This window comes from Cylas formicarius, unplaced genomic scaffold (genome assembly GCF_029955315.1).
Source record: "Cylas formicarius isolate icCylForm1 unplaced genomic scaffold, icCylForm1.1 PGA_scaffold_4__25_contigs__length_36172078, whole genome shotgun sequence".
Lineage (NCBI taxonomy): Eukaryota > Metazoa > Arthropoda > Insecta > Coleoptera > Brentidae > Cylas > Cylas formicarius.
The window spans coordinates 16,485,444-16,512,782 of NW_026844334.1; the positions used below are offsets into that span (position 1 = coordinate 16,485,444).

The 27,339-nt window shown below is 34.3% G+C and overlaps 4 protein-coding genes across 8 annotated transcripts; 2 read left to right on the forward strand and 2 right to left on the reverse strand.

Annotated features, from left to right (window-relative positions):
• Positions 1-233: 233 nt before the first annotated feature.
• LOC132701127 (calaxin) lies at positions 234-3,793 on the forward strand. The gene is made up of 6 exons (XM_060668826.1): positions 234-250; positions 309-408; positions 731-1,008; positions 3,082-3,202; positions 3,257-3,510; positions 3,571-3,793. The coding sequence occupies exons 3-6, from the start codon at positions 749-751 to the stop codon at positions 3,791-3,793; spliced, it is 858 nt and encodes a 285-aa protein (XP_060524809.1). The 5' UTR covers positions 234-250; positions 309-408; positions 731-748.
• On the reverse strand, positions 3,754-9,427 carry LOC132701125 (organic cation transporter protein-like). Of its 2 annotated transcripts, none has more exons than XM_060668825.1 (8): positions 9,145-9,427; positions 5,674-5,902; positions 5,517-5,623; positions 5,295-5,449; positions 4,968-5,082; positions 4,391-4,890; positions 4,157-4,338; positions 3,754-4,097 (listed from the first exon to the last, which is right to left on the reverse strand). In XM_060668825.1, the coding sequence occupies exons 1-8, from the start codon at positions 9,312-9,314 to the stop codon at positions 3,900-3,902; spliced, it is 1,656 nt and encodes a 551-aa protein (XP_060524808.1). In that variant the 5' UTR covers positions 9,315-9,427; the 3' UTR covers positions 3,754-3,899. The 2 variants fall into 2 exon arrangements, with proteins under 2 accessions (XP_060524808.1, XP_060524807.1); XM_060668824.1 differs by having other exon boundaries at positions 4,157-4,341.
• Positions 9,428-17,223: 7,796 nt separating this feature from the next.
• Positions 17,224-19,004, forward strand: LOC132701048 (phenoloxidase-activating factor 2-like). Its single transcript, XM_060668684.1, has 6 exons — positions 17,224-17,511; positions 17,580-17,686; positions 17,740-17,996; positions 18,047-18,265; positions 18,318-18,534; positions 18,590-19,004. Exons 1-6 carry the CDS (start codon positions 17,454-17,456, stop codon positions 18,800-18,802), a joined length of 1,071 nt encoding a protein of 356 aa, XP_060524667.1. The 5' UTR covers positions 17,224-17,453; the 3' UTR covers positions 18,803-19,004.
• A 416-nt stretch (positions 19,005-19,420) lies between these two features.
• LOC132700898 (phenoloxidase-activating factor 2-like) lies at positions 19,421-23,516 on the reverse strand. Of its 4 annotated transcripts, none has more exons than XM_060668478.1 (7): positions 22,039-23,516; positions 21,854-21,981; positions 21,067-21,287; positions 20,786-21,016; positions 20,513-20,723; positions 20,167-20,329; positions 19,421-20,033 (listed from the first exon to the last, which is right to left on the reverse strand). In XM_060668478.1, the coding sequence occupies exons 1-7, from the start codon at positions 22,091-22,093 to the stop codon at positions 19,984-19,986; spliced, it is 1,059 nt and encodes a 352-aa protein (XP_060524461.1). In that variant the 5' UTR covers positions 22,094-23,516; the 3' UTR covers positions 19,421-19,983. The 4 variants fall into 4 exon arrangements, with proteins under 4 accessions (XP_060524461.1, XP_060524460.1, XP_060524462.1 ...); XM_060668477.1 differs by having other exon boundaries at positions 20,167-20,332; XM_060668479.1 differs by having other exon boundaries at positions 19,421-20,332; positions 22,039-22,503.
• Between the last annotated feature and the right edge of the window lie 3,823 nt (positions 23,517-27,339).

Sequence of the window (27,339 nt, forward strand, 5' to 3'; positions counted from 1 at the left end):
CATTATGTTAAGTTCATAGACTCACGGTAAGTTGTGATTTCAAAAACTGTATGATCTTGTTGTTCCGTTAACGAATTAGACAAGCTGCAGATCCACGCAATACGATAATAGAGCCTACACATTCATTGTGGGGGAATCCGTTAAAAAAATGGACACCGTACAAGGCGGTTGTACAATGCCTAGCAACGGTTCAACTGTTTTGTTCGATACAATGCAAGTGAGCTTCTGAAAGGTGGCCCCTCCGACACAGGTAAATGCGTTTGGTAGCGATTTTTGCTTTTAACGTCGTCGCACGCTTTCATTTATAGTAGTTTTGGTTCCCTCACCGACTGTTGCCTGATTGCTGATTGGATTATCTGTGGCTCGCGTGTCGAGATATGGCGTGCTCGAAACAGAGGCTCCTTTCAGGTTAGAGCCGTATATGTGTGCACGAATTCTTCAAATTTGTAGACAAATTAAATTGTCGCCGAGGAGGCACTGCGGTCTTACATTTACCCGAGATTTATGTTCGATGCACCATTTTACTGACTCGATTTTATGAGCACGGGGCGGCAATAATTTTTAGAGAAAGTATGCAAAAACGGTTAGAGTTGCACGCGACGAATGTGATAAAGAAAAAAAGACAGGGGTGGCTTTATTATAATTCCTTCACTGAGCACCTCGGTTTCCTTTGCTTCCGTTTCTATTTCTTGTTAGCCTATGAGGTTTTACATATCGTTCACGATCAAAGGTACCGACAAATGCCGAAATGTCGACGGAGATACAGTTGAATACTTCGGCCACCGCAGCCGCCCCACGTTTGACTATGCGCGGGGGGGCAGTGGTTTTGCGGGGAGTCACTCGGTTTATTCGAGGCGCGAGAAGTCACAGACAGGCTGCGAACCAAGGAAGTAGCAGCGCCAAATCGAACTCAGTTAGCAGAAGAAGGAAGAAGATGAGCGAGAAGGACCTCTGTAAATGTCCGGCCAACATTCTAGAAGGGGTGAAAAGGGACACGTCGTTCTCCAAGTAAGCAATTTCTATAAGCAAGGTCGTAGTTAAAAACTGCAAAATGCAACATCTTTTTTCTTCGATCATTAAATTATGCACTTATTTTACATTTTTAGACAACCTTTTATTCATTACTCACTACACAGTTATAGTGACTCAATTTGAACTAACCTAAATTTAATAGTAGTTCACGACCAACAATAGCCATGGTTGTACAAATAGGATTTGGCCACCTCAGGGCGTAGACCTCAACTTTTGCTTTTTTCAACTTTTGTTCCGGCAAAATAATCAGCTTTAATTTCGTACACTGTTTACGTATCAAAAACCTTATATTTTAATTAACAATGTTTTGCAATACCTAAATTTGAACGTTTTGTTTATATAATTTGACCGTTTCTACAAGAAACCACATTTTTGAAGGACCTACACCATTTTCATTTATTTATTTATTTATAACTGACTCCAAAACAGTGTTATAACTTGGCACAGGAGCCTTAAGTTACAATCAAAATAAAACAATTATATAATAAGCTTGGTATTTTATGTACGTCTTTTTAAGTTTAAATGGAAAGTGTAAATAGTCACTGCAAATGTACTTTTAATTTCTGACAAAATTGTTTTATTGTTTTTGCTTCACCAATAACTTTTGGTATAGAATTATATGTCTCAATACAGCCATGTATGTAATGGAAATCTTTGTACTTTAAGAGGTTTTGAAAATTTAGTTCTAAAGTCACTTGCACGACAAGTATTATGACTACGTATTTGTATCGCTTGCTTGCTTTATATCTAAGTTACTTTTTAACAGTTTATTTTTTATGAAATATATATATTTTGCTTGTTCAAAAGTAACTATTTTTTTATGTCCCATGTTTCTGTTGTTTCATACATTATTTTCGTTGAAGTGAAACGGTTTATTTTAAATATGGTTTTTACTGTTCTGTTTTGGGTTCTCTGTAATTTATTTTGCATATAAAACGCAATAGATACTGGAGAGGTCCATGACCGACCCTTGGAGTATGTTTTCAATTTATAAAGCATTATGTCAATATCGACAGAGTCGAATGCTTTTTGCAAATCAATGAATATTGTAAACTTCTGGATTCATGCTGCGTCGGTTTTTGCTTAGTCGAAATTACATTACAGTAGCCTGTGGAAGTTTCTTTGAAAAATCATATTGATATGGCTCAAACTTGTATTGATTTTCTATAAATATTACTATCCCTTTTAAAATTTTTTTTTTGTTATTTTTGAAAATGTATTTAGGACAGAAACAAGCGTATAATTGCTAAGGTCCTTTGATCTCTGCATAGTTAAATTTTCATTCCGTTTTTTTAGAAATTTCAAAATAAACTTACTTTCCGGGAGTAAGATGAACATTGAAAGTGAAATGTATCTGTCGCTCCAGCATGCATCAGATAGATTATTAGATTATAGATTAAGAACACGAGTGCTACGACCACCGACCACTATAAGCCTGGACTCCTCCACGAAAAAGTTTCTTGCACACCCTGTGTCGTTACTAAGGCGTTTTCGGTTCGTTGTTTATAGGATTTTTCGTATTTTAAGCTTGAACTCGCTCTAAGTGTGTGCGTGAAGTTTCTATATTTCCAAAAATATTGTATATTGTTGCAATTATTTTTTTTATTTTCTGTATGAGAAGATTAAAAGCTATTAAAACAAATAAACAACCGATGAAAAAAATGGATTCTAACGGCAACTAAGACCTAGTTGAATTTTTAAACTTTTCCGGTTATTGAAACTTTTCATATGGATCGCAGTCGAATAAATTCAAAATTTATTTTTCTTTAAAACTGCAATAAAATATAAATAGACTGAGTATTTTATTTTTCATTTTTGGTTTTGATAGTGCAATATCCCCAGACTAAACCAATTAAATTGCATATGCACCAGCGTTTCAACAAAGAGCTCACGATAGGAACTCTTATGCACGCAATATTATTCGCATTTAAATGATCGACTTATAGCATGGTCTGGAACACTCAAACGCCAATATTCGAAAAAAAAACCAAAAAAGTAAATTGCTTATTGATTTTTATATGAAATAAAAGGATCGTTTTTTCCGCACAGGAACGAAATCGATGCGCTTTACAAAATCTACAAGAAACTGATTACTTACAACAAGTCTACGAGCAAAGCACTTCCAAAATCTACCTCCTTGGTGGTTGTCAATCCCGCGACGGCATCGGAGGTTTGATCGGACTTTGACGATAGTACGATGATACTAAAACATTTTTGTTCATAGGGCATCGACAGAGTTGTTTTTAGGGAGGTGCTGCACAGCACCTTCGACATTATAACCGAGAACATGTTGATGGATCGCATTTTCTGCGTCTGGGACACTTCCAATTGCGGAGTGGTGTCTCTAGAGAGTTGGTTCCACGGAATGTCATTGTTTCTTAAAGGAAACGTGCTCAAACAGACCCAATATTGTTTCAATGTCTATGATCTTAATGGGGATGGATTTATTACTAAAGATGAAATGTTTCAACTTTTGAGGTTACTAGTAATATGACACAAACAGGTGAGTTGAGTTTTAACGTTTTCTCTGATTTCTAGAAATTGCCTCATAAAATTGCCACAAGAAGAAGATCCAGAAGAAAGTGTCAAGGACTTGGTAGATATAGTGATGCGAAAGATGGACAAAGACAAGGATGGGAAGGTATCTCTCTCAGATTATCAGCAGACTACGACTGAAGAGCCTTTGCTTCTAGAAGCTTTTGGAAGGTGCCTGCCATCGGATACTTCTAGGATGACATTCTTAACGACGCTACAATCTTGAGGTCACTCAACGGGTCTGATAATAATAATACAAGAATACTTATTTTAAAAAATTACACAATAAATTAGGTAACTTTAAACACTAAAAATATCACAGATCGATTAGGTCAATATCTTTCCTTCTCCTGCCGTTGCGCTTTGTAAATTTCCTGTTCAATTTCTGCAACCTTGCCTATTTCCTTGGCTTCTTTGACTGTATCGGGCAGCTTTTTGTTAAGAGTCTCTGGAAACGTAAGGGCCAATCCCGCAGCTATGGAGGACATAGCTGCAAAACTGACCAACGGAAGGGGTTCCCATATCTGAGCCTGGAAGTAAGGAATACAGCTTTATTCAATCCGCTCAAATTACGATGGGCAACATTTACCAGCAGCGGCGTTTGAGGCGATATCATTGATCCGCACCTTCCTAAAGTCGAACAAGTTCCCATAAACGAGTGTCTGAGATTCGTAGGGAACATTTCACTTGTGATGACGTACAAAATTGTAAACGAGGCCGTGGCTCCGAACTTGCCGATTAAATAAACACACAAACTACCCCAACGCGAGTCTGCTAAAAAAAATTACATACTGACTGGGCTAAATGATATTGTTGGTCTTACCCGGAATGAAAATGAAAGCAAGGCACGCGATTCCGGTTAGCAAATAGCATTGAAACAGCGACCTCTTGCGTCCGTACCTTTCGACGATAAAATTACACGCAAAGTAAGCAGGAATTTCCACCAAAGAAGTTAGAATGAAGTCCACGTACGCGTTTCCAGCCAATGCGACCGAATTAAGGGTCAATCCGTAAAATAAAAACGCGCAGGTTATCCAACAGAAGCAACACGTCACAAGTCGTATCATCAACGTACTAGATCTAATAGCTTCCGCAAACTGACTACCGGATTTCGTAACCTCAGCGTCGGATACTGGAATGGCGTCAAGAATTTCTAGTTCTTTATCAGTTATTTGTTTGCCATTAACGGTGGCTAACTTGATCATCGTCTTTTTCGCTTCTTCTATTCGGCCTTTGCTTAAGTTCCACCTGATCGATTCAGGCACCAGCCAGAAATAAGACAGCAAAAGTATTGTAGGAGTGTACAGAATATAGATCAGAGGTCTGGAATTAATATTTTGGTTTTGAACAATTATTATTAGCTAAGAAGATGAATTGACGGACGCATATGCAGTACTCACTTCCAAGATTTCACTAGGTAAGCGGATACGGCTGCGAAGACTTCTCCCACTGCGTAGCAGGAACTGACCAGCGTACCGGTTAACACCCTTTTCTTTGGTCCTACTAGCTCCACTCCTAAAAATATGTACAACAATTTAAAGATGGTATTAGATGTTTATCTGCGAATAGTTTGTGGAATTCCTATGTGCAACAACAATTTAATTAAATCTTTGACATTACTCTTGAACTGGATTGGGTTACTAGACTTTTCCAGAGTTCAAGTTGGTGTCGATTTAATGCATCTACTAAAAGTAATTAATTAACTTTAAGCCATAGTAACTGCTTACCTAATACGAATCCGCAAATATAACTTCCAGCACCGAAAAAGGCGTCCATAAATTCTAGTACCAAAAACCATTCGTAAGTGGGCATAAAGGTACGAATTATTCCACATACACCGCAAAGAACCATCCCACCGACCAGTAGCACTCTACGGCCGTACCTGTAAAGTATAACGAACACTTCGAAACAATTTCTAAATAAAAGATTTCCTCTCAATCGACAATTACCTGTCAGATAGTATCCCAGATATGAGAAGACCGAAGAACTGTCCCACGTTGTTTATAGTACCGATCATAGTCAATTTCCACAGGTTATTGTCACACTGCAGATCATACTATAGAGGGAAAACGTTAGTGTGATATATGAAGTTTACGAGGAATCTACCTCTTGCAAGATGGTCTTCTCATCGCTTTTGTAGACGAAAGAGGAGCATCTCTCGATGATTTGGGTATTGAACTCACCCTCGGTGCAGTTTTCCTCGAAAATAGTTTCATTCGCATAGCTCTGGTACACGGAGCATTTTTCTAAACGTCCGTTAGAAATTGGTACTGCGCTTTTCACCCACGACGCAGCATATTCTGAGCTCTCCGTATCGCAATTGGGTATTTTACATCTGAAAGTTATGCCAAAATGTCATGTCGCATTAATGTATGCTGTTGTAAGGTAGGAAAGGCCTTCGTCCCATACTATGGGACATAATAAATTACGCCCTGTGCCTAAATAATAGGTATAATTGAGCTGTTTTTTTCATTAAAATTTCCTGGCTATTACGCGCTTAGTGCCAGTAAGTACTTGTCAGGCGGTACTTGTGGTTAGTATTTACGTCGGTAGAAACGTGCTCGCAATATTTATGGGTTTTTATTCAATTATAACAATTGCTTACTAAACACCTCGTTCGTTGAACAAAATAGGAAGTTACGCTTCTTTGACCAAAAATAATCGAAAAAGAAATGCGACCGCGACGCTCGAAGGACGCCTTTGGAAAATGGAAAGAATACCTATCATTTCCGGGAGAAAGAGTATATTAACAATGAACGTGACAAACGATGAAGAAAAAATTGGTTCCGCTATAAAGTGCTTCGGTTAGAATTTCCCAGAAGCGCTATTTATGATTCTACGAACGGAATAGCCGATAACTGAGGGGTAGGGAGTTGCAATTATAGCATATTAACGTTGCGCCACTCCGAAGTAATTGTCTATTCAGCAACAAGTGGAGTTATCCCTAATTAAACGCTTATTGAGCAACAAGCTATTTCAGCCATCAAAATACCACTTTTCTTTAAAAATACAATTTTTTCTAAAGAACAATAATAAGGATACCAATATATGAAGGACTTTTATTATTGCGATAGGATACGCCTATGCCTGACTGTTAAAGTGTAGGTTAAATTTCCACTAAATCGAAAACAATGCGCATCAAGATTTTACCGCCTGGATATTTTCAATGATGTAGTAGGTACTTCGACCATATAACTATAATAATAAACATAATTTGGTTAGACAATGCAATGATTTTTTATTGTTTTACATATCGCAGTTAAATTTAAGAAGCAATTTTGTAATAATCTTCGTTTTGCTTGAAAAAATGTAATTGGAAAAACGCTGTTTCCACAACATATTAGTTAATTTGAGTTTTTAAAGAATATTTTTTACCCGGGTAATATGGTTGGACACTCCGTCAGACTTCGGATGTGGGTGGCCTTATTTTGAATTTGGTGGAATACTCTCCCCTTGCTTGTTACAAAACATTATTATTTTTAATTATTAATTTCATTCTTTTCATCCTTTCTTTATTATTTTTATACCAGTTCGGTTATTTTTGTAGAACTCATTGGCGTTACGATAATAAATTTCAAAAATTAATTACGCTTTCGTAGTACCAATTATGAAGTAAATAAATACTGATTTCTGCTGCTATTTATGCGAAATTAAGCTCTAATATTATAATAATCGTGAATCCTTGATCTAGTCGGTTTATTTTTATTCGAAACCCTGCACGTTAAGCGAAATCATTGCTTTTTATTCCTTACGAGTCGAAGAAGTCCCACTTGGGGATTTTATTCAATGCGGAGCGCCGTCTGCAACCTTTAGATGCACCAGATAATTGTTATCAGAGATCCTTGACACACTCTGTACAGGACCACCTTCTACAATCGGCTTAAAAATGGATACTTGACTTTGATTAATTCCGATTTACAATAGTTGTCGTCCGAGGATTCTCCCATGTTCGTTTATTGTAAGTTTACTCCTTTCTTCCTTTATTTTCTAAGATATCAATTTTGGAGTCGTAAGGAAATTCTACTAGTTCAGATTATCCTGGAGTCAGAATTTTAGATGGTTCCGAGTTTTTTTTAAGTGGAATTATGGTTATCCAAATTGGTCTTATTCAAAAGTTACTCTCATTGAATTTACACACCTAAAGTAAACACAATTTATATTCCTACCTTTATTAATATGTAAACCAAATATATAATGAGACCAACTGCGCAGGCAATGCAAACAAAAAAAATTAGATATTTACTTTCTCGTTATTTTACGTTTTATAAAAGATATTAGATATAATTTTATTATTTTTTTAAAGTAATAACGCTAAAATTTAATTGTTATAACTTTATTGACTGTACTAATTGATAAATAAACTTATTATTATTATTATCATTATTATTATATTACATTGGGAACACATTTTGATAGAATATATGTATACCTTTCGAATAAGCCTAATTACAACCCCTTTCCTTTAAAAAAAAATGTTGGACTGTATACATCCAGTGTATAAAACGAGTTCTTATGCACTATTTTTCGTTATGTAGGTACTTGAATTATCAGAGGAATTTCGAGTAGAACAATGAACTATTACTAAAATAGCACATTTAAAAACGTAATGCCGCAACGCTGTTATAGCAAACTATTTTTCCGCTTCAGCGATTTAAACGTCGTGTTATTTTATAAATATTATTTATTGTCACTTAAAACGTACATATTAAACAATAACCGTAAACGTTTAAAAATGGATGTCCATTGCACACGATTGCGTTGTAAAACAAAAAACTTTAATTTTCGTTTCTTTCACAGAAGCTCCACCGAGTGGGCGATTGAAAAATGTTGTTTAATTTCTAATTATTTAACACTATCACGCAAAGTCATAAATATATTGTTTATTTATTTTTTTAATTTTAACATGGCGTATATCTGCCAATACACTTCTGCCCACCTCCATTAAATGAAAAAGACTTACGTGAAAATTTACGCTGAAAAAAGCTCGAATCTAATTCTAATTCCCAATATTTTTTCTTTTAAAAAAGATTTATTCTAAACTTCGTATGAAATTCTACGAAAAAAAATTCTCTAATTAACCCTCCCACCCAATATATAATAGAAACATTACTTAGGCTTGTAATTAAATTCATATGCAGATTTAATTTTTTGATAATTGCAAATTATTTGTTCCACAATTCACGTACCTCTTTTTTTTTAAAGTATACCTCATTAAATGATTAAAAACGGTTTAATTATTGTTAAGGTTTGTTGTATAAAACACTAAATTTACCTTGAAGAATGGTGAAAACTACTTATAGAATTTCAATTCCTTGATGCATTTTTTTAGAGTTTCGGCAATTGCGAATGAAAAGAAACGTAAATTAGCATTAAAATATAAATATGACATTAAAAATTAACTAAACTCTTCCGATAGACCATTATTTAATTGTTTTCTTATTTGTTTTTTGTTTTTCGCAGTTTCAGATTAAAAAAATCACTACGCTTGATTTTACAATTGATTACAAAATAACTGACTACATTCCCCAACCCCTGGTTCTATTCTCACTAGCTGCTCTATGCTCCGATTCAACTCACCGGTAATCCAAATCCATAGCAGTAAACACGAAGGCAACGTGCACAGCCGAATGCAGAACCACGGCGAAACATACCAAAGCGAAGACGCCTATTTGATACCTGCCAAAATCACCCAACCTGACCAATATGGTGTCCAAGGAATTATTATCCACCGAATTTCGCGCGGTCATTTCTTCAGGTTCGAAACAACGTCGTAGGCGACGATCTGCACTACACTGAACGCGATAAAAAGCGACTTTGTCGTTTTATCCTGCAGTACGATTTGAGTTATCACCAATTGTTGTCGCCGCAGGTACAATCTTGACTTCTACTACTGGTTCTCAAAAATCGACATCGTTACGATGTTTGATTCGAGGTCTGATGGGTTCCACGCTATGATTTGTTTTGTTGGGGATTAAGCGCTAACGGTACCATTCCGAATAAAAGAAGCCGTTCAACTATTAAAATATCTGCAGGCGCATTTTTTTGCTATTCGTCAAGTTCAATAATCTTGAAACTGGCCGCCCTGTTGTAGTGTCTCTTTTAGTAAAGCATATTCTGGAAAAAGTTTATTCTTAATCGTAAGTTAAGGCGAGTGATCATAAAAAAAACAAAAAAAGTTATTAAAATTAAAGATATTGGAAAACAGCATTTTACAATAGCAGGCAAAACTTTTTGTGATCAAAAATCGTTACTAGATGTATAAATGTTGCTACTTTTCTGTTGTTTACTTGGACCAAACTAAAATTAGTTCAAAATGCATTAGTTTATGGGCAGCTTTCTGGGCTTGGAAATTATTTTTGTGTAGCACTTTTGCATATGAGATCAATATAATATTCCGCGATCGCCCGCATAATTGAACAACGGCAATTAATAAAAAAAAAAACACTATGTACTGTCTAGTCGTATTTTCTGTGAAGGTATCTACTAAACTTTAAGGCCGTGTTCCCGAATCAATTAAGCAGAAAAGTTTAGATTAACATGTGAACTAAAGTGTCTGGTTTTCCAGTATAGTAATTTTGATGTTTTGACTAGGCTTTTTAGTAATATTATTAACAATTTTTATAGAATTATTGAAAGTTCCGCAATGTTATGGTGGTAATAAGTAAATCTCTTATAACCGCAAGTAGATTAGTAAATTGGCGTTCCAAGGGCCTCCTCATAAATATTATTACAAGAAAAATGTACGCAGCTGACTTTTTAAATATTGGTTTTTTCTAGATTAAGTAACTCAAAATGAAAATTGTACGCAATTTGACTTTTCTTTGTATCTTTATTTTTGTGACACCTTGTGTTTATTATTTTTTGCACAGAATGGAAAAGTTTTATTTTTTCAGTTTCCAATAATGCAAAACATTTATTTGAAAACCATATTTTACAACCCAGTGATGTTAACTAACAATAAATAATTACTAGTGAAACATAACAGCTAAACGCAATATAATCAGTCTAGCAACGACCAAAGGAAACAAGATTTATTTTGCTCATCTTTCAATTTTTCTTCCGCGCGTGGTACTGAAGCTATTATACTTTTTTTCTTCTACAATAACAAAGCAAGATACAAAGGAGAGTTAGGAAGCGTTAAAGTTTTATTTTTAGTTTCTTATTGCTTATTAAGTTACAAGTCTCTTCTAAGCAACAGAATGGTCACCATTTTTAAGAGAGCTAATCTATTTTTATTTATTATAGACAGTGACCCTTTTGGATGTTTTTAAAAGTCTTAAATAATTTTGATTTTTTTTTTAACTGAAGATCTACTAACATTTCTGTCGAACTTATGATGCGAAAAGAACATTTTTCTTTTTTTTTTAATTTTAATATTATATATTGTGGGTTTGTAGCCAAGATAACCACGGTAGTTAATAAAATTATAATTTGGAAAACGCATAAAAGGAACAGTTTTCTGTGCTATGACATCCTACAAAAGACATACAACATTGGCGACACGTGGCAAATTAACGCATCAAAGTCTCGTCCCATCCTGTTGTTTCATCAACGTCCGCGATCCTTGTTTGTCCTTAATGAGCCATAGTAATTTCAAGCCGCTTTTGCAGATTGCGTGTTACTGAACCTCGCATTGGATAAATGTAACTTGAAAAATCCAGAAAAAAAAATCACAAGTACTTAAAAATTGTCCTTTTGTAGGTATGTCTAACTTTATTATTTATACGCTATGAAATGTCGAGAAATTTGGTCCAGGAAGTCGTTTAATTAAATTGATTAAAATTTATTACAATAATGAAAACATTTTAACCCATTTACTGAAATTCTGTGAAGATCTCCAGTCTCCGTAAGGACATAGTGCCGCTTCTTAGCAGCGTAAAATATTCTAAATATTGATGCCAGATCTAAATAATGATGTGGTGTAAGTAAAAAAGCATTTGAACAACATTAACTATTTAGATTTAAATATAGCATAATATAACATTTTCTTTTTGCCACTTCGTGTTCACCAACGCATATGTATCGTCTTTAATATAAAAATTCTATATTTCATCCTACGTTTACTCACACAAAATTTTATTAAATTTTTCATTGGATTCGTGTTAAAGCATTGGAGTACCTATAAAGGTAACCCAATTCATAAAATGCCAAAAAACAGCTCTCGTGAGCAAAACATCCACTCGTCTCCTGACTTGATTAGTGATGAAATGTTTGTATGTATTTGTTACCATACGCACATTAATAGTATATTATGCAACAAGTGCGGTGAACGGCATTTGACTCACGAGTTTATTTGACACGAGCGGAGCGAGTGAGTTAAAAAAGTTTACCGAACGTGTTGCATACTATACTTCTTCTACGACCGGATAAAGTGACGCTTCCCGCACACTAGATTGGTGCTTAATTAGGTATTTTACAAACGGGAGTAGAAAAATATATATCTATCAATATATATATATATATATATATATATATATATATATATATATATATATATATATATATATATCTCACTTGGCATCTTCAATGCTCGCGCGTGAGATTTTGGCGAAACGTCTGCAGGATTCCAATCGGATGCAGGATTCCAGTCGGAGTTCAACGAGCGAACGGATGATATCCCGGAATATAGTGTCATCATATATATATATATATATATATATATATATATATATATATATATATATATATATATATATATATATATATATATATATATATATATAATCATGAAAATCATAATCTTTAGTTTAATTAGTACAGTTAAAGTTTAATTACAACTCACTCGTGAGAACCACAAAATCGTTAGTTGATAAAAGCCCGAAATTCCTGTCAAAATGTTGGAAATATCAAAGATCAAATCGCATATGCTGGACTTATCGTAGGAGCAAAGCTGTCATATTGGCCATCTAATTAATAATGCTTTTAAAATGGAAATTTAACTTCCGAATTAAGTGCTTTTGTGTATTTTTATGGTTGTATTAAAATGTGATTTTGAGAGTGGCTACATAATGATTTAGGCTTGCTAGCTATTCTTTGGGTTTCCAGCTGCTGTAACGATTTCTACAACAAAGGCTTTTAAGAAGTCCAAAAGTAAATAAAAACCGATCTTGACCTAATTGTTGCACCATAAAGGTTGGAATTATTTAGAAGTGGCTTGTTTATTTACACGAATTTTCATCTGATTTTAATCAACTTTATATTAAAATAAAGACTCTAAAGTATCAGAAAAATATATTAAGTCAATGGTAACATTTTTCTGCTGTGCATAACACGATAAACAACAAACTTGACATTGAGCCCGTATTGCCCTATATATTTTGTTATGTATTTACTTAATCTAAATGCTATTGTTGATGAATTAAAACAAATTAACGCAACTACCTGGCGCGGATGGAAAAATTGTCGGTTGGATTCGTTGTGCTCGCGCACCAAAACCAGACTTAATTTATTTATGATTAATTTATGGTGACTCGTGCGTTCTCACTCGTAGAAACGCATTTTCATTTATAATTAAACGGGCGTAAAACTCGAGTTTTATTTCGCTTATGCGATTCCCTGAATTTTTATATATATTTTTTTCAAGGTTTGCGAGAGAAAATTTTGTAAAATATATCGAGATCGTAAAAAAGAATTTTAACGGCGCACAAACTTGTTGCGAAGAGTGTAGTGGACCTTGCCCCAGAAGGCGGTTGTAGCCCACTGCATTCGTGCAAGTTTTTTTTTTAAGATATATGCAATGAGGTTGTACCATAAGTTACATTTTAACAATTGAACTAAGGTGGCTTTTACTTGATGAAAATCCATTTAACAAAATAAATATAAACTAAAAGTTCAGATTTTCACGAAATTATTTTCACATGACAATTGTTTCGACAACACCGTGTCTTTATCAAATCTATACATTTGAAAAAGACATGGTGTTGTCGAAACAATTGTCATGTGAAAATGCATAATTTCGTGAAAATCTGAACTTTTAGATCTTATTTATTTTGTTACATTTTAACATTTTAAAACCTACCATCATATATGTTTTTCTTCGAAACATCTTTATACTGATGTCCATAAAAAAACGTTGACTTAAGCAATTAACAAAAGCCACTGCGCGACCACATAATAATTAGCTTAAATATTTTTGATATGGACTTTAATTTGTAAATCCCATTAGCACTTAATTATTAAAGGTATTTTCGAAATTCGGTATCTACATTGTTTATAAAAAAAATATCTAACGCATTGCTTCATTATAAGGATCGCTGAGCCAAAGAAATTGTCAGGAATTGTTGGCCAAACTGACCAAACCGTATGACCTGAGTGAAACGCGAAAAATAAATATGATGACAGGTTTGGTAAGCTCTGCTTAGTTTTTGCTCTTTGTTTTCAGATAAACAACCAGAGTAGATTTTTATAAACTGATTTGCCTAGAATAAATTAAGTATACAATTCGGAAACTAAAGCTTTTGACTGTAATCTATAACATCTTAGTTGAACGGAATTTAAAAACCTTGCGCATCCAGCATTTATTAAACGCCTGATCAGTCGAAATGATCTTGCTTGGCATTTGACAATAATATAAACAATTTTCAACGGCCACACTTGATTTGCCAATTTCAATCATTTCATACCAAATTTCAATGTTTTTATGCTTCTCCAGGTTTGAAATAGGACAAAAGTTCAGAATTCGCCTGAAAAATGTACCATATAGAGGTTGCAATCCAGATATGTTGCACTTAGCATCAATTTAATAATAGGTCTACAAAAGTATTCTCCCAAAAATTTAAATTTTGAAAATAATGTTGGTCTGGCGCATTCGCCTTTACTGAAAATTACCATAGACAGACACGGACACTTTAATTAAATTAAATGTAAATTCTGTTAGGAAATATTAATTATTTAATTTGATTATTGCACGAATTTAAGGCAGTTTTAGACGGTGCAATTTTGAATGCAATTTTTCTTGCATCAAGAATTTATTGTTCTCCGTCTCTTTAACATATCGGAAACAGTTATTGCGCTACAATTTTACAAAATCAATTGCAAAGCAATTAAAGTTTAAATTTCCCACTTATATAATATTTTTTTAAACTTTTTTTACATTTTATAATTTATTCAATTCCAACGAATCTGGTGGGTGACTTTTGTGAATGTTTTTAATACTTTCTTTAATTTAATTTTCTGTGGTGCTGTACAGGATTTTTTGTATTAATCTTCTCTAACTTTTTTCACTTAAGTTAATATACACATTTTGTCGAGTTCGCTGTCGATTTAGCTTTTCTTTTTTCTCATTTAACTTGCTAACGGCCCCGCTATAGTAAGTCAAAAGGTTGGTATTCCCACAAATTAGAAAAGGACTAAAATAACAGTTCAGCAAGGTGCATAAAATCAATTTATAAAATTTATTCTTATGACATTATTTTTGAATTTTAGGTACTTAATAATAAAACAAAACATGCTAAAGTAAATGAATAATAAGACAATTGTTGTTATTAACCTACGAATTCTTATTATTGAAGTCGGCGGTTTTAAAAACTTTTCCAAACTTCACACCTGCCAAAATTGCCTCGCACGGAACGAGGTGTGATACACGGTGGCCATTATATTTCCGTCGATCAAGTTACAAATTGGGTGGGAATTACAATGATAAAGTTCCGAGTGTAATTATTAGGCCTCCGTTGGTAATCTGCGAAAGAAAACGAACGCTAAAAAATTGGAAAGGCGTAAGAACAAACCTTTATTCGCAAAAAAAAAGTTTTTTCATGGTTCATTATCGGCGGATATCCTCTTCTTTTATTGTTCCGCCTCCAAAAGCCGGTCCCTCTTTGCGTAATTCGATATAGTAACGATATCGGGCTGTTTAAAAGACCCTTAATATTGGCATGTGAAATTTCTGAGCCAAAGAAATGAACGCTTTTGATTCGGAGATACCGTCAACCTTTTTCGTCGACAAACGTGCCGCCAAAGACTACCCAGGGGTAGACCAAATTTGACTGAAAAGAGTTGGGCTACCAAGATAGAGTGAGGTTAAAACATCGCGAAAATACAATTTAAATTGCACAATTAAAAACAGCTAAAACGGATATAGATGATCCAAAAACATATTTAAGATTTTTCCCACATACCTGAAAAAGCAAAACTTCGAATTCAAATTTTAAATGCGCCATTTTATTCCTTTTGCATTAAAATGATCAAAAGCAAAATACCTTTCATATCCCGGAATAATTTGGAAATTTCAAAAATCGAAAATTTTCGTATCTCAGAAGACATTTCATAAATCCCAAGGTGGATGGCGCTCCGTCATACCAACTGAAAACGTTAACCCAAAACCGGTCCATTTTTTCTTAGTTTGATTATAGAAAAACGAATTTATTCAAATCATTCAAATTAGTTCAAATCATTTATTATGAAAAAAAAAAAGGAATTTATAGATGACATGGTACTGACATTTAGCTGATATATTGTAGGTTCTCTCTGAATGAAAAGTTATATTATATAAAAAATATTCACGATCGTCCAATCATTACAAAAATTTCATTATTAGGTTATTAATCACTGGTGAGAACAAACAATGCAAGACAGAAAAAATCACAGTTAAAACAGAACCACCCAGGTGCTATCCAAAATCTTAATATACCTTTTTTGAAGTTTCGATGGCAAACGGAATCTTTGTATATTCTTTCTCATAAGGACACATCAAAAATTAGACACCCACTTGGACGTAATACTGAAGCTTGGGCTAGTTTCAATGTTATTAGAAGCTTTTGTAAAAGGAAAAGGAAAGGAAAAGCGGTACCCAAAATTGATTTTCTTAGTCTCATTGGAAAATCAACCTACATAATAAAAATATATGCAAACACACATACAGAAAAATACACATATAATATCTTATATATCATATATACAGAACGATGGATATATGAATTAAAGGATGTTGTTTTCTCATTTGGACTTACTATGGGCTATTCAAAGAATTAGACTTTCATACTCCTTGGTTTTAAGTCATTTTAACTATGTTGTTTTAATATTAATACACTAGAAAGGATGCAATGTCGTGTTTTATTTACAACATTCGTGATTATGGAAGAGTCTCATACAAAATGGAGGACAAATCGTTATTCATAGAATTACTTGCTTATTTACATATTATTTCATTGACTCAGAATCATCCCTATTTTATTTAATAAAACTAAATTTAAGACTGTCGTGCTCACACTCTTAATCAATTGCCCCTTGCAGTTATATGCATTTGCCCTTGCAAACACACTATTACAAATTATTTACTGACGATGTGTAAATCTTAATAATTAGCATATCTTAACAAATGTTACTTGTTCCTGCTAGTAAGTGATACAGGATTATGTAAGCTCTAACTAGTTGATACTATTTTGTTTCGCTTTGCTTATTTCTTGTCGTTAATAAATTTAGTGTTAGGAGCTTTTATCTCTTTTCTGAATTGTTTTTAACTCCATTTTGTTTAATATTGCATTGTTATAATTATCAAGCCATTGTCATATTAAAATTAACTGAAGTGCCAACATGTATCCTTTATGTATTTTTAATTTGGTACAGGTTATAATCTGTAACGAACTGCTCTTGTCCATAATATAGTAGCGCATTTATAACAACATTTTCCAATTTTTATTATCAAAGGGTCATTATCACCGAAATTATTCTCACCTTCGCGCCTGACGCAAGGTCTATTCCTGGCAATGGGTACAAAACCGATATATAACGCATATCCTGCTATTAAAATATTATTTCAGAAAAAAATGGGACGGGGATTTCAGCGCCATTATGGAAGGTGGAGCTAATTGCGTGTGTCGATTCGCAATGCAGATTATAAAATAAAATGTAACACAAAACTATTGTACACATGTCCGCAAATCAGTTTAATGTTAAACACGAAAATGACAATGTCAATTATTGGTGTCGTTCTTGCATTACTTGCCAGTGAGTTTTTGCTTCAAAGATCACATAGTATAAGTTATTCGTAATGCTTATCTTATACTTCGTTTCAGGTACTGCTAAAACTCAAAGAACGTTTTCTTGTGTGCTACCATCACTTTGCAAAGATGGTGGCACCATTGATCCTCGTATACTAATACCAGGTACAAGCAACCCAGTTGTAGGTAACCCATCCGATTGTAATGCCGATCTTTTAAAATCTTTAAGTTCTAGGTCAACATAGTGGTACCAACGACCTCAGGCAATCTCGAAAGCTGCCCTGCGGGTTACATCCAATGTACAAACGTCGCTTGTGGAACACCGAGTGTTCAACCAGCTACTACAGATGGCTTTGCTACACAAAATGCCTTCCCATGGCAAGTTTTTCTACGGAACAATCTTAATTTGGGCGTGAAAAACGGTTACGTGGGTGGCGGTGCGTTACTTAGTCAGTACTACGTCCTGACGGCCGCCCATAAGATAACGAATTTGTAAGTGGCGTTTGATTTTTCTACCAATACTGAATGTTACTTATTAATAGAACCAGTGTTAGCGTAATTCTCGGTGCTTATTCTACTTCAAACTTGGCCGGAACTCAAACCTCGCAAGTCAGTGGCGCGTGGATTCACTCAAATTATAATCAACAAACGCTCAAGAACGACATAGCGGTCCTGCAGTTGGCTACGCCCATGAATATCGGAGGTAATACCGGGATAGTATGCCTACCACCAGCAGGGCAGAGTTTCATAGGTTATTCGAGGTATGCCGATATTAATTTCGAAAGACGTCCTATTACTTAGACGTATTTTCAGTGCTAGTTGCATCGTATCAGGTTGGGGTCAGACCAATTTTAGCACAGACGATGCCCCAACCCAGACCTTGAAGCAAGTGCACGTTCCCATAGTGACCAACGAACAATGCAGAACATCTTATCTGAACCCCTCACTCCTGGGCAATAACGCCGATCTGTACTTAGATTTTCCTAACGAGATCTGTGCCGGCGGCGGTGCTAACCAAGATGCTTGCACGGTGTGAACTACTTACATATCGTAACACTTGGTGGCTATAACATGCTCATTTGTAGCAAGACGGAGGTTCACCGTTGGTCTGCAAGAACGCCAACACCAACGACTTTAGTTTGGTCGGCCTGGTGATTTGGGGTAAAAATTGCGGATTGGCGGGCGTTTATGGAGTTTACGTCAGCGTTCCGGCCTACCTCACTTGGATACAATGTGCGATGGCGTGTAGTAGAGGGACCACCACATGCTCCACATGTCCGGCCACTAGATTTCTTTAAATTATTGTAGGAAAAAAAAATAAAGTGTGGAATAATCACAACTTCTAGTTCAGTAATTACGCATGCGCGCGAACCACGTAGAGGGAGGTCTATTTACCTTTAGAATGATTAACGTTCCATGAAACCTAAATTTATGTCTAACTACGTAGTACGAACGGTGAGATCAAATCCGCGATAACCGCGACCCCTCGTTTTGGTTTACTAAATGTGCTTTAATTAGATGCATTGTCAAACGGAAACGGAAAAAGTGCAGCACATCCCCTAAAGATAGATGGACTCGATAAGCGAACCATAATATTAAAAATAAAACGTGTAATTACCTCGTAATTTTGTTACGCACTTTCCAGGTATTTAGTAACAGTTACAACGCCCAGCCGATGGGATCCAAAAACGGCTACCACGAGGAGTATAGTGTGTTAAAATACAGCAATAAAAGTGTTAAATTTAAATTAAAAAACAGTAATAAAAAGAGAGATGTATAGATATACTTTACTGACCACTTAGTACAATGTAAAACTAACTTTATGGCCAATCGATAAGAATATAAAACATCCCAAAGGCAAGAACTAAATATTCTTCACAATTTATTTGTAATAAAAGTTACAACATACAGTTTTCACAACAGAGTTACAATCTTCCGGAAAATATTATTTGTATTTAAAGATAAATTATCTCGGAAATAGAAGCAAAGCTAAAAGCCTTTTTTATTCTCAATATCACATCCAAGCAATTTCTATGCTGCATCTGTCGTCTATTCAATATTGGTGAAAATAATAAATAGAAGTGAATCCAGCATTAACTGCACTAACACAACTCACTTGTTGTGTACTACAACATCACTCAAATTCCTCAAGTTCCTTTCTATGATTGAGAAAGATATCTAAAAGTTTCCATCGCAAAAACCTGGACGTTATACAATTTTCACTTTTTCAAAAGTAAGTGATACACAGGATCATACTATTATTTTGCCAAATGCACCTACTTATAATTTGCGGAAAAGGCATTTTAGAAGGTAAAGTTATTGCAATATAATAACTAAGTCTACACACAGATCAAGCAGTGTGAACCTAACCAAGAGTTCTCAATGCCTGGTATTCTTGTATCACTGAAGTCCAACATCTGTTCACTAGAATTCCTGAGTCGAATTTCAAACTCTCAAACAATTGTTAAATTGTTATAGTTCAAATTAAAGTAAGCCGTTTGTAGTTGGAGGTGACTACGTTGTCTAAAACTGAACGGAAAACATGTGCAATTAGCATAGGATTTTATTTAATCAATAAAAAAACATCCAGTTAACTAGAACTAAAGTCCGTTGTTTGTATGCGGTCGGAACGACAGTGATAGAATTCACCTAGCATACAAACCGTTCAAGCTTTCGATGGTCGTCTGGATCCAGTTGCTATAGTAAGGCAAGTTTACGTACACTCCGTATACCCCTGGTTGACCGCAGTTTTTGCCCCAAATAACTAAACCAGCTGCATTAAGTTTGCCGTCGGATCCAGGACATACCAGGGGCGAGCCGCCGTCCTGCTATGATATGAATTAAATTAATTAATTGATGAATGAAGAAAGCAGAACCATACAAGACCATGGTTTTTCGGGGAAGTAGAAGTCTTCGCAAGCAATTTATGCTATAGCAACATGCGTTTTAAAGGAAAGTCAAGAGATGCGTCGTCAGGAATATAACGACAGAAACCAGAAATTACTTACCGTACAGGCATCTCTCATGGCCTCACCACCTGCGCAGATTTCACCCACCTGATCGAGGTAAACATCTACATTTGTGCCCAACAAGTTCGGCTTGGCGAAAGAATCCCTACAAGTTTTCGCGTCTGCTACTTTCACCGTTACTTGCTTTTGGGGTGAGGTGGGCGCGTCTAAAGAATTGAAGGACGATTGTCCCCAACCGGCGACTGAACACCTTTGAAAATAAGTGAAAAACAATTATAATTTAACAGTAATATTCCAAATGCCAAGACTTACAGCGAACCTATGAAATCGGTTTCATATTCGGGCAAACAGATTGTGTTTATGGTATTATGGATCCCAAATACGATCGGCTGGCGCAGTCGCAATATAGCTATATCGTTCAACAAAGTTTTAGAGTTGAATGAGGGGTGTATCCTTATATCGGCCACGATGGAACTCTGAGTGTCCTTCAGGTTTGACGGATTCCACACTCCAAAATACACAGTAAGATCTTCCGGTTGATCCCTAACATCGAGAGGGGATCATTTGGACTTTAGATCGCTACGTGAACTTACTCGATACTGGCGATTTTGTGGGCTGCCGTCAAAACGTGGAAGGAGTCGAGAAGGGCACCGCTACCGGAGAATATGTGCGTGACATTTCTCAAATATGCTTGCCAAGGGTAACCTCCTGGATCGGATACACCGTCCTCCGTCGAGATGTCTGCGATCAGGCGTTGGCCGCACTTTGGGTCGATTCCAAAACATGGATAAAATCCAGACGGGCAAAGTCCAGTCTGAAACAGGTGAACATAATACCCAACTAATATTAGAACACAGTGGATGATATTATGAAGCAAATGAGATTTGGTTGTGGCTTTTTAATTTAATAATACACCAAATTTTGATTTGATTGATTTGAAAAAGGGCGTATTTACACATTGTATGGTGACATTGTATTTAAGTAAAATCCTACACTATTTAGATAGTTGTAGAAATTGACCGAGTAAGTTTCAGGTGAAAGAATTTGACCTTCAAAAGACATTCTGTGAAAGAAATTTGGGCAATATTGGGTTAATGTCTTCTATGTATCCGTGGTTTTTTCCTGTTAAATTAAACAAGAATATTATTAAGATTTCTTAAATTATTTAAGTCTATCTGTATAATTTAAAATATCCCAAGTAGTGTTTCGTATCAGTTCAAATGGTATCAAGAGGAGAAAAAAATATTTAACCTTGAATTCGGTGTGTCAAATAACTAGAATTTACTTACTGCCCTAGTATGTAGCGTTTTAAATGGTACACGACCCTGTGTTAAAGCAACAAGTGATAACAAACAACTTGACTTAACTTGTCGTACTTACAGGAGTTACAATTCTAGGATCAATAATATCCGAGCCCAGATGGCCAATTGTGGGACAAACCGTATCTTCAGGCAAGCAAAGAAAAACTTCTCCATTTGGTGTCACCCCAGACATAGTGGTCACAAAAACTACGACACGAGTTCAAATAATATTTGCTTCAAAGTCTACAATAAACCAGAACTAACCTAATATACGCAACAAAATCACAAAAATGATTGAGAGTATCATGTCCATCTGCATAAAAACCGCACCAAATTTATTATAAATATTTATATAAACAAAGGCGGTGCTGTTTAGTTAGGGTTTCCCATTGTGTCGGAAATCATTGTGACATTGGTTTGTGCGGCCACTTTTTTGCACGAATTGATGCGAATAATGGACGAAAATGGTACAGACGTTAAGCGGGTTAGTGATCCACGAGCACTGTAACGAAATGGTTGTAAAATCCGAAAAGGATTGCTGTGTTCGTCTAAACGAATTTAAAGGGCGCCAAAGCTTTATTGTATCACTAAAATGCTTTGTTCGTTCTATTCTCGTTGGGTCTTGTAACATTATTTTAACAATTGACATTCGGTAGGTAAATACTTTCTTTCAAACTTGCGATAATTTTTTGGAGGAAGATGTTTTGTCAATTAGTGTTTTTTCTTATGAACAAATGTTTCATGTTGCATGCGCCGGCGATCTGGCAAACAAGCGAACCCTTAAAGTAGAGATATGTTAGTTTAAATTTTGTCGAGTACTAAAAAAACTAACTAAATTTCCTACGTCGTTTTTTGATTGATCTGCGCTGGCTAAAATAAAATTGCTGAACTAATTTGCCTTTATTAAGCATAATTTAAATTAGTATATCATTAAGAAGTAATTCACCATAAATACCCAGAAATATGCAAACAATAAGAAATCTAATTTGAGAGATAATTTAACTGGGCAGGGAGTAGACAAAAATTTTGACGAAATGTCAACCTGATAGAGTGCATTTATTGAAAAGGGAACTCGAATAATATTTATAACAGAGAAATTAAAGTTAAAACAATTAGGTGAACAGGGCTGCTAATTGTTAGGAGGAGATAGAAAAAGGTAAAAAAATTACAATGTTTCAGTTACTCGTTCATTTTAGTCACGGTTTTGAGAGAGATCGGATGTTTTTGGTAGACTTTAGCCATGGTATTTTAACGTTTGTCAGCCTGACGGTCACTTCGTCCATCACGCGGCATTCGTGCTGTTTTGCAAAATCTATAGGTAGTAGAAAAAGGATGGTATGCAGCACATTGATAAAACTGTCCGCTACGCTCGGCCCGTGACTAAAGAGTCCTTAATCCGACTTGTTGTATAATGTACCATCACGATCCTTGCTCATTGTATGGATAACATCAAACTTTTTTAAATTTAAATATTTAAAAACTCTTTTTCTTTCTAAAAGTAATTCTTTAAATGAAGAAAATAAATGTTCATTTTAAATAGTGGATGGGATACGTTGGTTACATTGACAAAGAACACTAAATAGCTCCAAGGTCGCAGCAGAAGATCACGTCTGCCTTTCATATAGATTATACCGCGTACACACGAAAAACCATACATAAGGCTTTAATTTCAGACGAGTCTCTCAAGGAGAGAACGAAAATTGGTTGATAACATGTTGTAATAGCGTGCAAATACGTTTTTATTATTTATTACTCGGATGAAAAAACCGCAAGCGACCGTTTTATACTAGATTTTATCAGTTTGTGTTGTACGGAGGTCGCAATAATTATATCGAAGTTAATAATACGTGTTTAAGGTTGCGGTATGCGAGAGCGGTGGTTTAGTACTCAGTTAAGCGTTTGCTCGTAACGCGCAGGATCGAAGCCTAGTGCGATTCTAGTCTAGGATGTTGCAGAAGTAAATTTCTGAACGCGGGTACCAAATGACAGGACACTGTCGAATTTTGGAAAACCGTGAACAATGGTCGATATGATATTATTTTTGTTTCCAGTATTTAGCAGCGTTGATTGTGATCGAATGAAGACAAGACTAAATTATTTTGGAAAATCAAACAAACAGTCGTTCTTTATCAGTTAAACTATACCATTATTTTTTAAGATGTTTTTAAATCATTGGCATCATTGGGAAGTATTTAAATTACAAGTTCGCCGGAGCTTCGGTGGCTAAAAGTGGAAGAAAAGCTGTGTAGTATAGTATAGTATTAAATTATAGTCACTATTATTATTGTTGTTATTGGCAGTTATAATAAGCTATAATTTACACATAAACGTTATTTGAACATGTCAACCATAAACTTGGTTTTTTATCATTCAAACGTTGTAAAAACAGTCCTTTTTTTAATTGCTTAATTTTGCAATTTTGATATGTTTAAATACAAGAAACAAAAGTAAGAGAAAAACTAAAATTTGAATTAGAAAAGTTAACTAAGAAAAATATACTAAAGATGATAACTGTTGAGTGCAATAAACGAATACCTAACTAAAGAACGTATTGCATACTATACTTTTTCTACGATCATTAGGGTACATTTTTGCAAAACTTTTTCTGAGGGACAACTACATCTTGTCACCCGGTACAAAGTAATTCCTTTTATGTTTACAATTCTTTGGATTCCTCTGAAATTTCTTGCCGAATAACTCATATGCTGAGAAAATTGTTGATTTCGACTATCCGAGAGTGTTCGGCTAGGCTGTTAACAAACCAACTAAATACGGGCTAACCTACACTCAGAGTTTATCACTCTTTTAAATATATTTATACACTTTTGTATTTTATATCACGAATGGCGGTTATAAGCTGTACAAAGACGTAGGTATCTACATCTTGTGTCATTCGGTACACCGTAATTCCTTTTATGCTCATAATTTGTCTGGAGAGCTTTGCTGTGAAATTAGTAGGAATTATTCCCGAATTCCTTTATACTGTGCACCATAATTCCTCTGTCATTTACCACTCGGAGAAAATTTTATTATGAACACTATCAAACAAAGGCTGCGTTACCCACGGATTTTCAGCATATATGCCTTTTTACTTTTTAATATTGCAAAGCAAGCAATTCAAGCGGATAAAACATATTAAACTATTTCCGTTACTATAGCAAAAAACGCGTTATTCACAAAGGTGTTACCAAGACGAGTTTTGGGAAACACAGGCGTCAATTTGATACGCGGCGGAAGGTGATCGGCGTGAATGAAAATGGCGCAGTCACGTTCCGAAAAAAAAAACCCTAGTAAAAACTCTCGTAGTGTTTCGGCGTTTCGGTTCGAAAATTGATTAATTTAATATTCGCACCCATCATCATCACCTTTTGTGTTTCACTTTTATTATCGATCAACGATGCGTTTCACCATATGCGTCGGCCCCGGGTCCTAGACAACGACGACATAGATTTTTGAATGCACTCCTACCGAACAGGTGTACCGTAGATTTAGTAAAATTTAGTGTGTATTGTGTGCCATAGCATCACGGTATCACGTCACGTACTTCCCAAGAAACTGTATGTAGGAGCACGTTAAAAATTACTACGCTAAGGTTGGTGGGTACGTCAAGCTCATAAAGAATTCTCCGTGAGCTATATAAATTCGATTTTGGAGAGAAGTCCTAAAACATACTGTATAACCGGTTACAGTAGGCGTGCGGCTCGTCGGGTACTGTAAGTACCTTGGTTGTATGCCGTTACGACTTTTACGTAAGTATATACAGAGTGTCTTGGTGATTTGTGGCCTATGTTGGTACGGACATGTATACAGATTTCTTTTGTTCGGTTGATTTATTTTTTGTTCTGGTATAATTTCCCCCCAAATAACGTCACAACTTGTTGCTAGCCTTAAAACCCGACCATTCGCGGGAGGAATGGTTTTTCAGAAGCAATTATTATTGCTGATTATGATAATATTTATTAATAAACTGCGAGTAAGTCAATATTCAAATTTCGTTAGAATGGCGAATGCGTTGGGCTCGTTGGTACGCTTACCGACACGTGCGCTACACGACGACAGCTCATTTCGAATTTAAGTCAGCCAGTAGAAGTTTTTGTCCTACTTTGTACTACCAGGGTGCCAATTGTGCCCTTCCAAGCAAGGTGGTCCGTAATTTTGCTCTAGATTACACTCGCAGTTGCTGCTTGTCAATTATTATAAACAATTTAAACCTAAAAATAAAAATAAAACTATTGAAGGAATCTAAAGCCATCACAATACGAAGAATTACGAATCAATCGAATTATTACGATATATGACAGAATTTTTTTCACCTGACAAATTATTTTCTAAAATGTATCACTCACTTCAAAAGCAGTAGGTGAAATTTCTGTAAAAATCAAAATAAATAAGAACTAAAAGTTCATATTTTATCAAATGTAATATTTACAAACTACCTGATACTATATAAACCGAAAAATGACTATAAAACCTTAATTAATGTTGTTGTGAGAATTTAACTTCAACAAAGGAGAGGTATTTAAATTTAATTGATCGTTAAGCAATACTTTTGAATGTCTCAATTTGTTAATCCCCATGGCTTCCGATAAATTTAATTTTCTACTTTTTGTAGCTGTATGTAAAATATGAAAATTGTCGTCTAAAATGTGTTTTTCTGTGTTTAAGTGTGTAAAATAATTAGAATCTAGACTATTGTTTTAAACGCTCTTTTATGTCCGTTAATGCGTTTCTTGAAGGATCTACCTGTTTGTCCAACATAAATTTTAGGACAAGATCCGCATTTCAACTTGTAGACAACTGATTATTTTGGACATTTCGTTTTATTGTTTTTTAAATATTTTCCTATTGTGTTGTTAGTTCTGAAACCTTTTTTTAAACCACATTTTAACAAATGTTTTGAAACTTTTTCACTAGGTTCTCCTATGTATGTAATTGTTTTAAATTGTTCAGGTTCTGTATTAGTTTTCGGATAAATAGAATTTACTGTTGTCTGTATTTGTTTTTTATTTATAATTTATATATATATATATATATATATATATATATATATATATATATATATATATATATATATAAATTATAAATAAAAAACAAATACAGACAACAGTAAATTCTATTTATCCGAAAACTAATACAGAACCTGAACAATATATATATATATATATATATATATATACATATATATATATATATATATATATATATATATATATATATATATATATATATATATATATATATATATATATATATATATATATATATATATATATATATATATGTATATATATATACATATATATATATATATATATATATATATATATATATATATATGTATATATATATACATATATATATATATATATATATATATATATATATATATATATATATATATATATATATATATATATATATATATATATATATATATATATATATATATATATATATATATATATATATATACATATATATATATATATATATATATACATATATATATATATATATATATATATATATATATATATATATATATATATATATATATATATATAT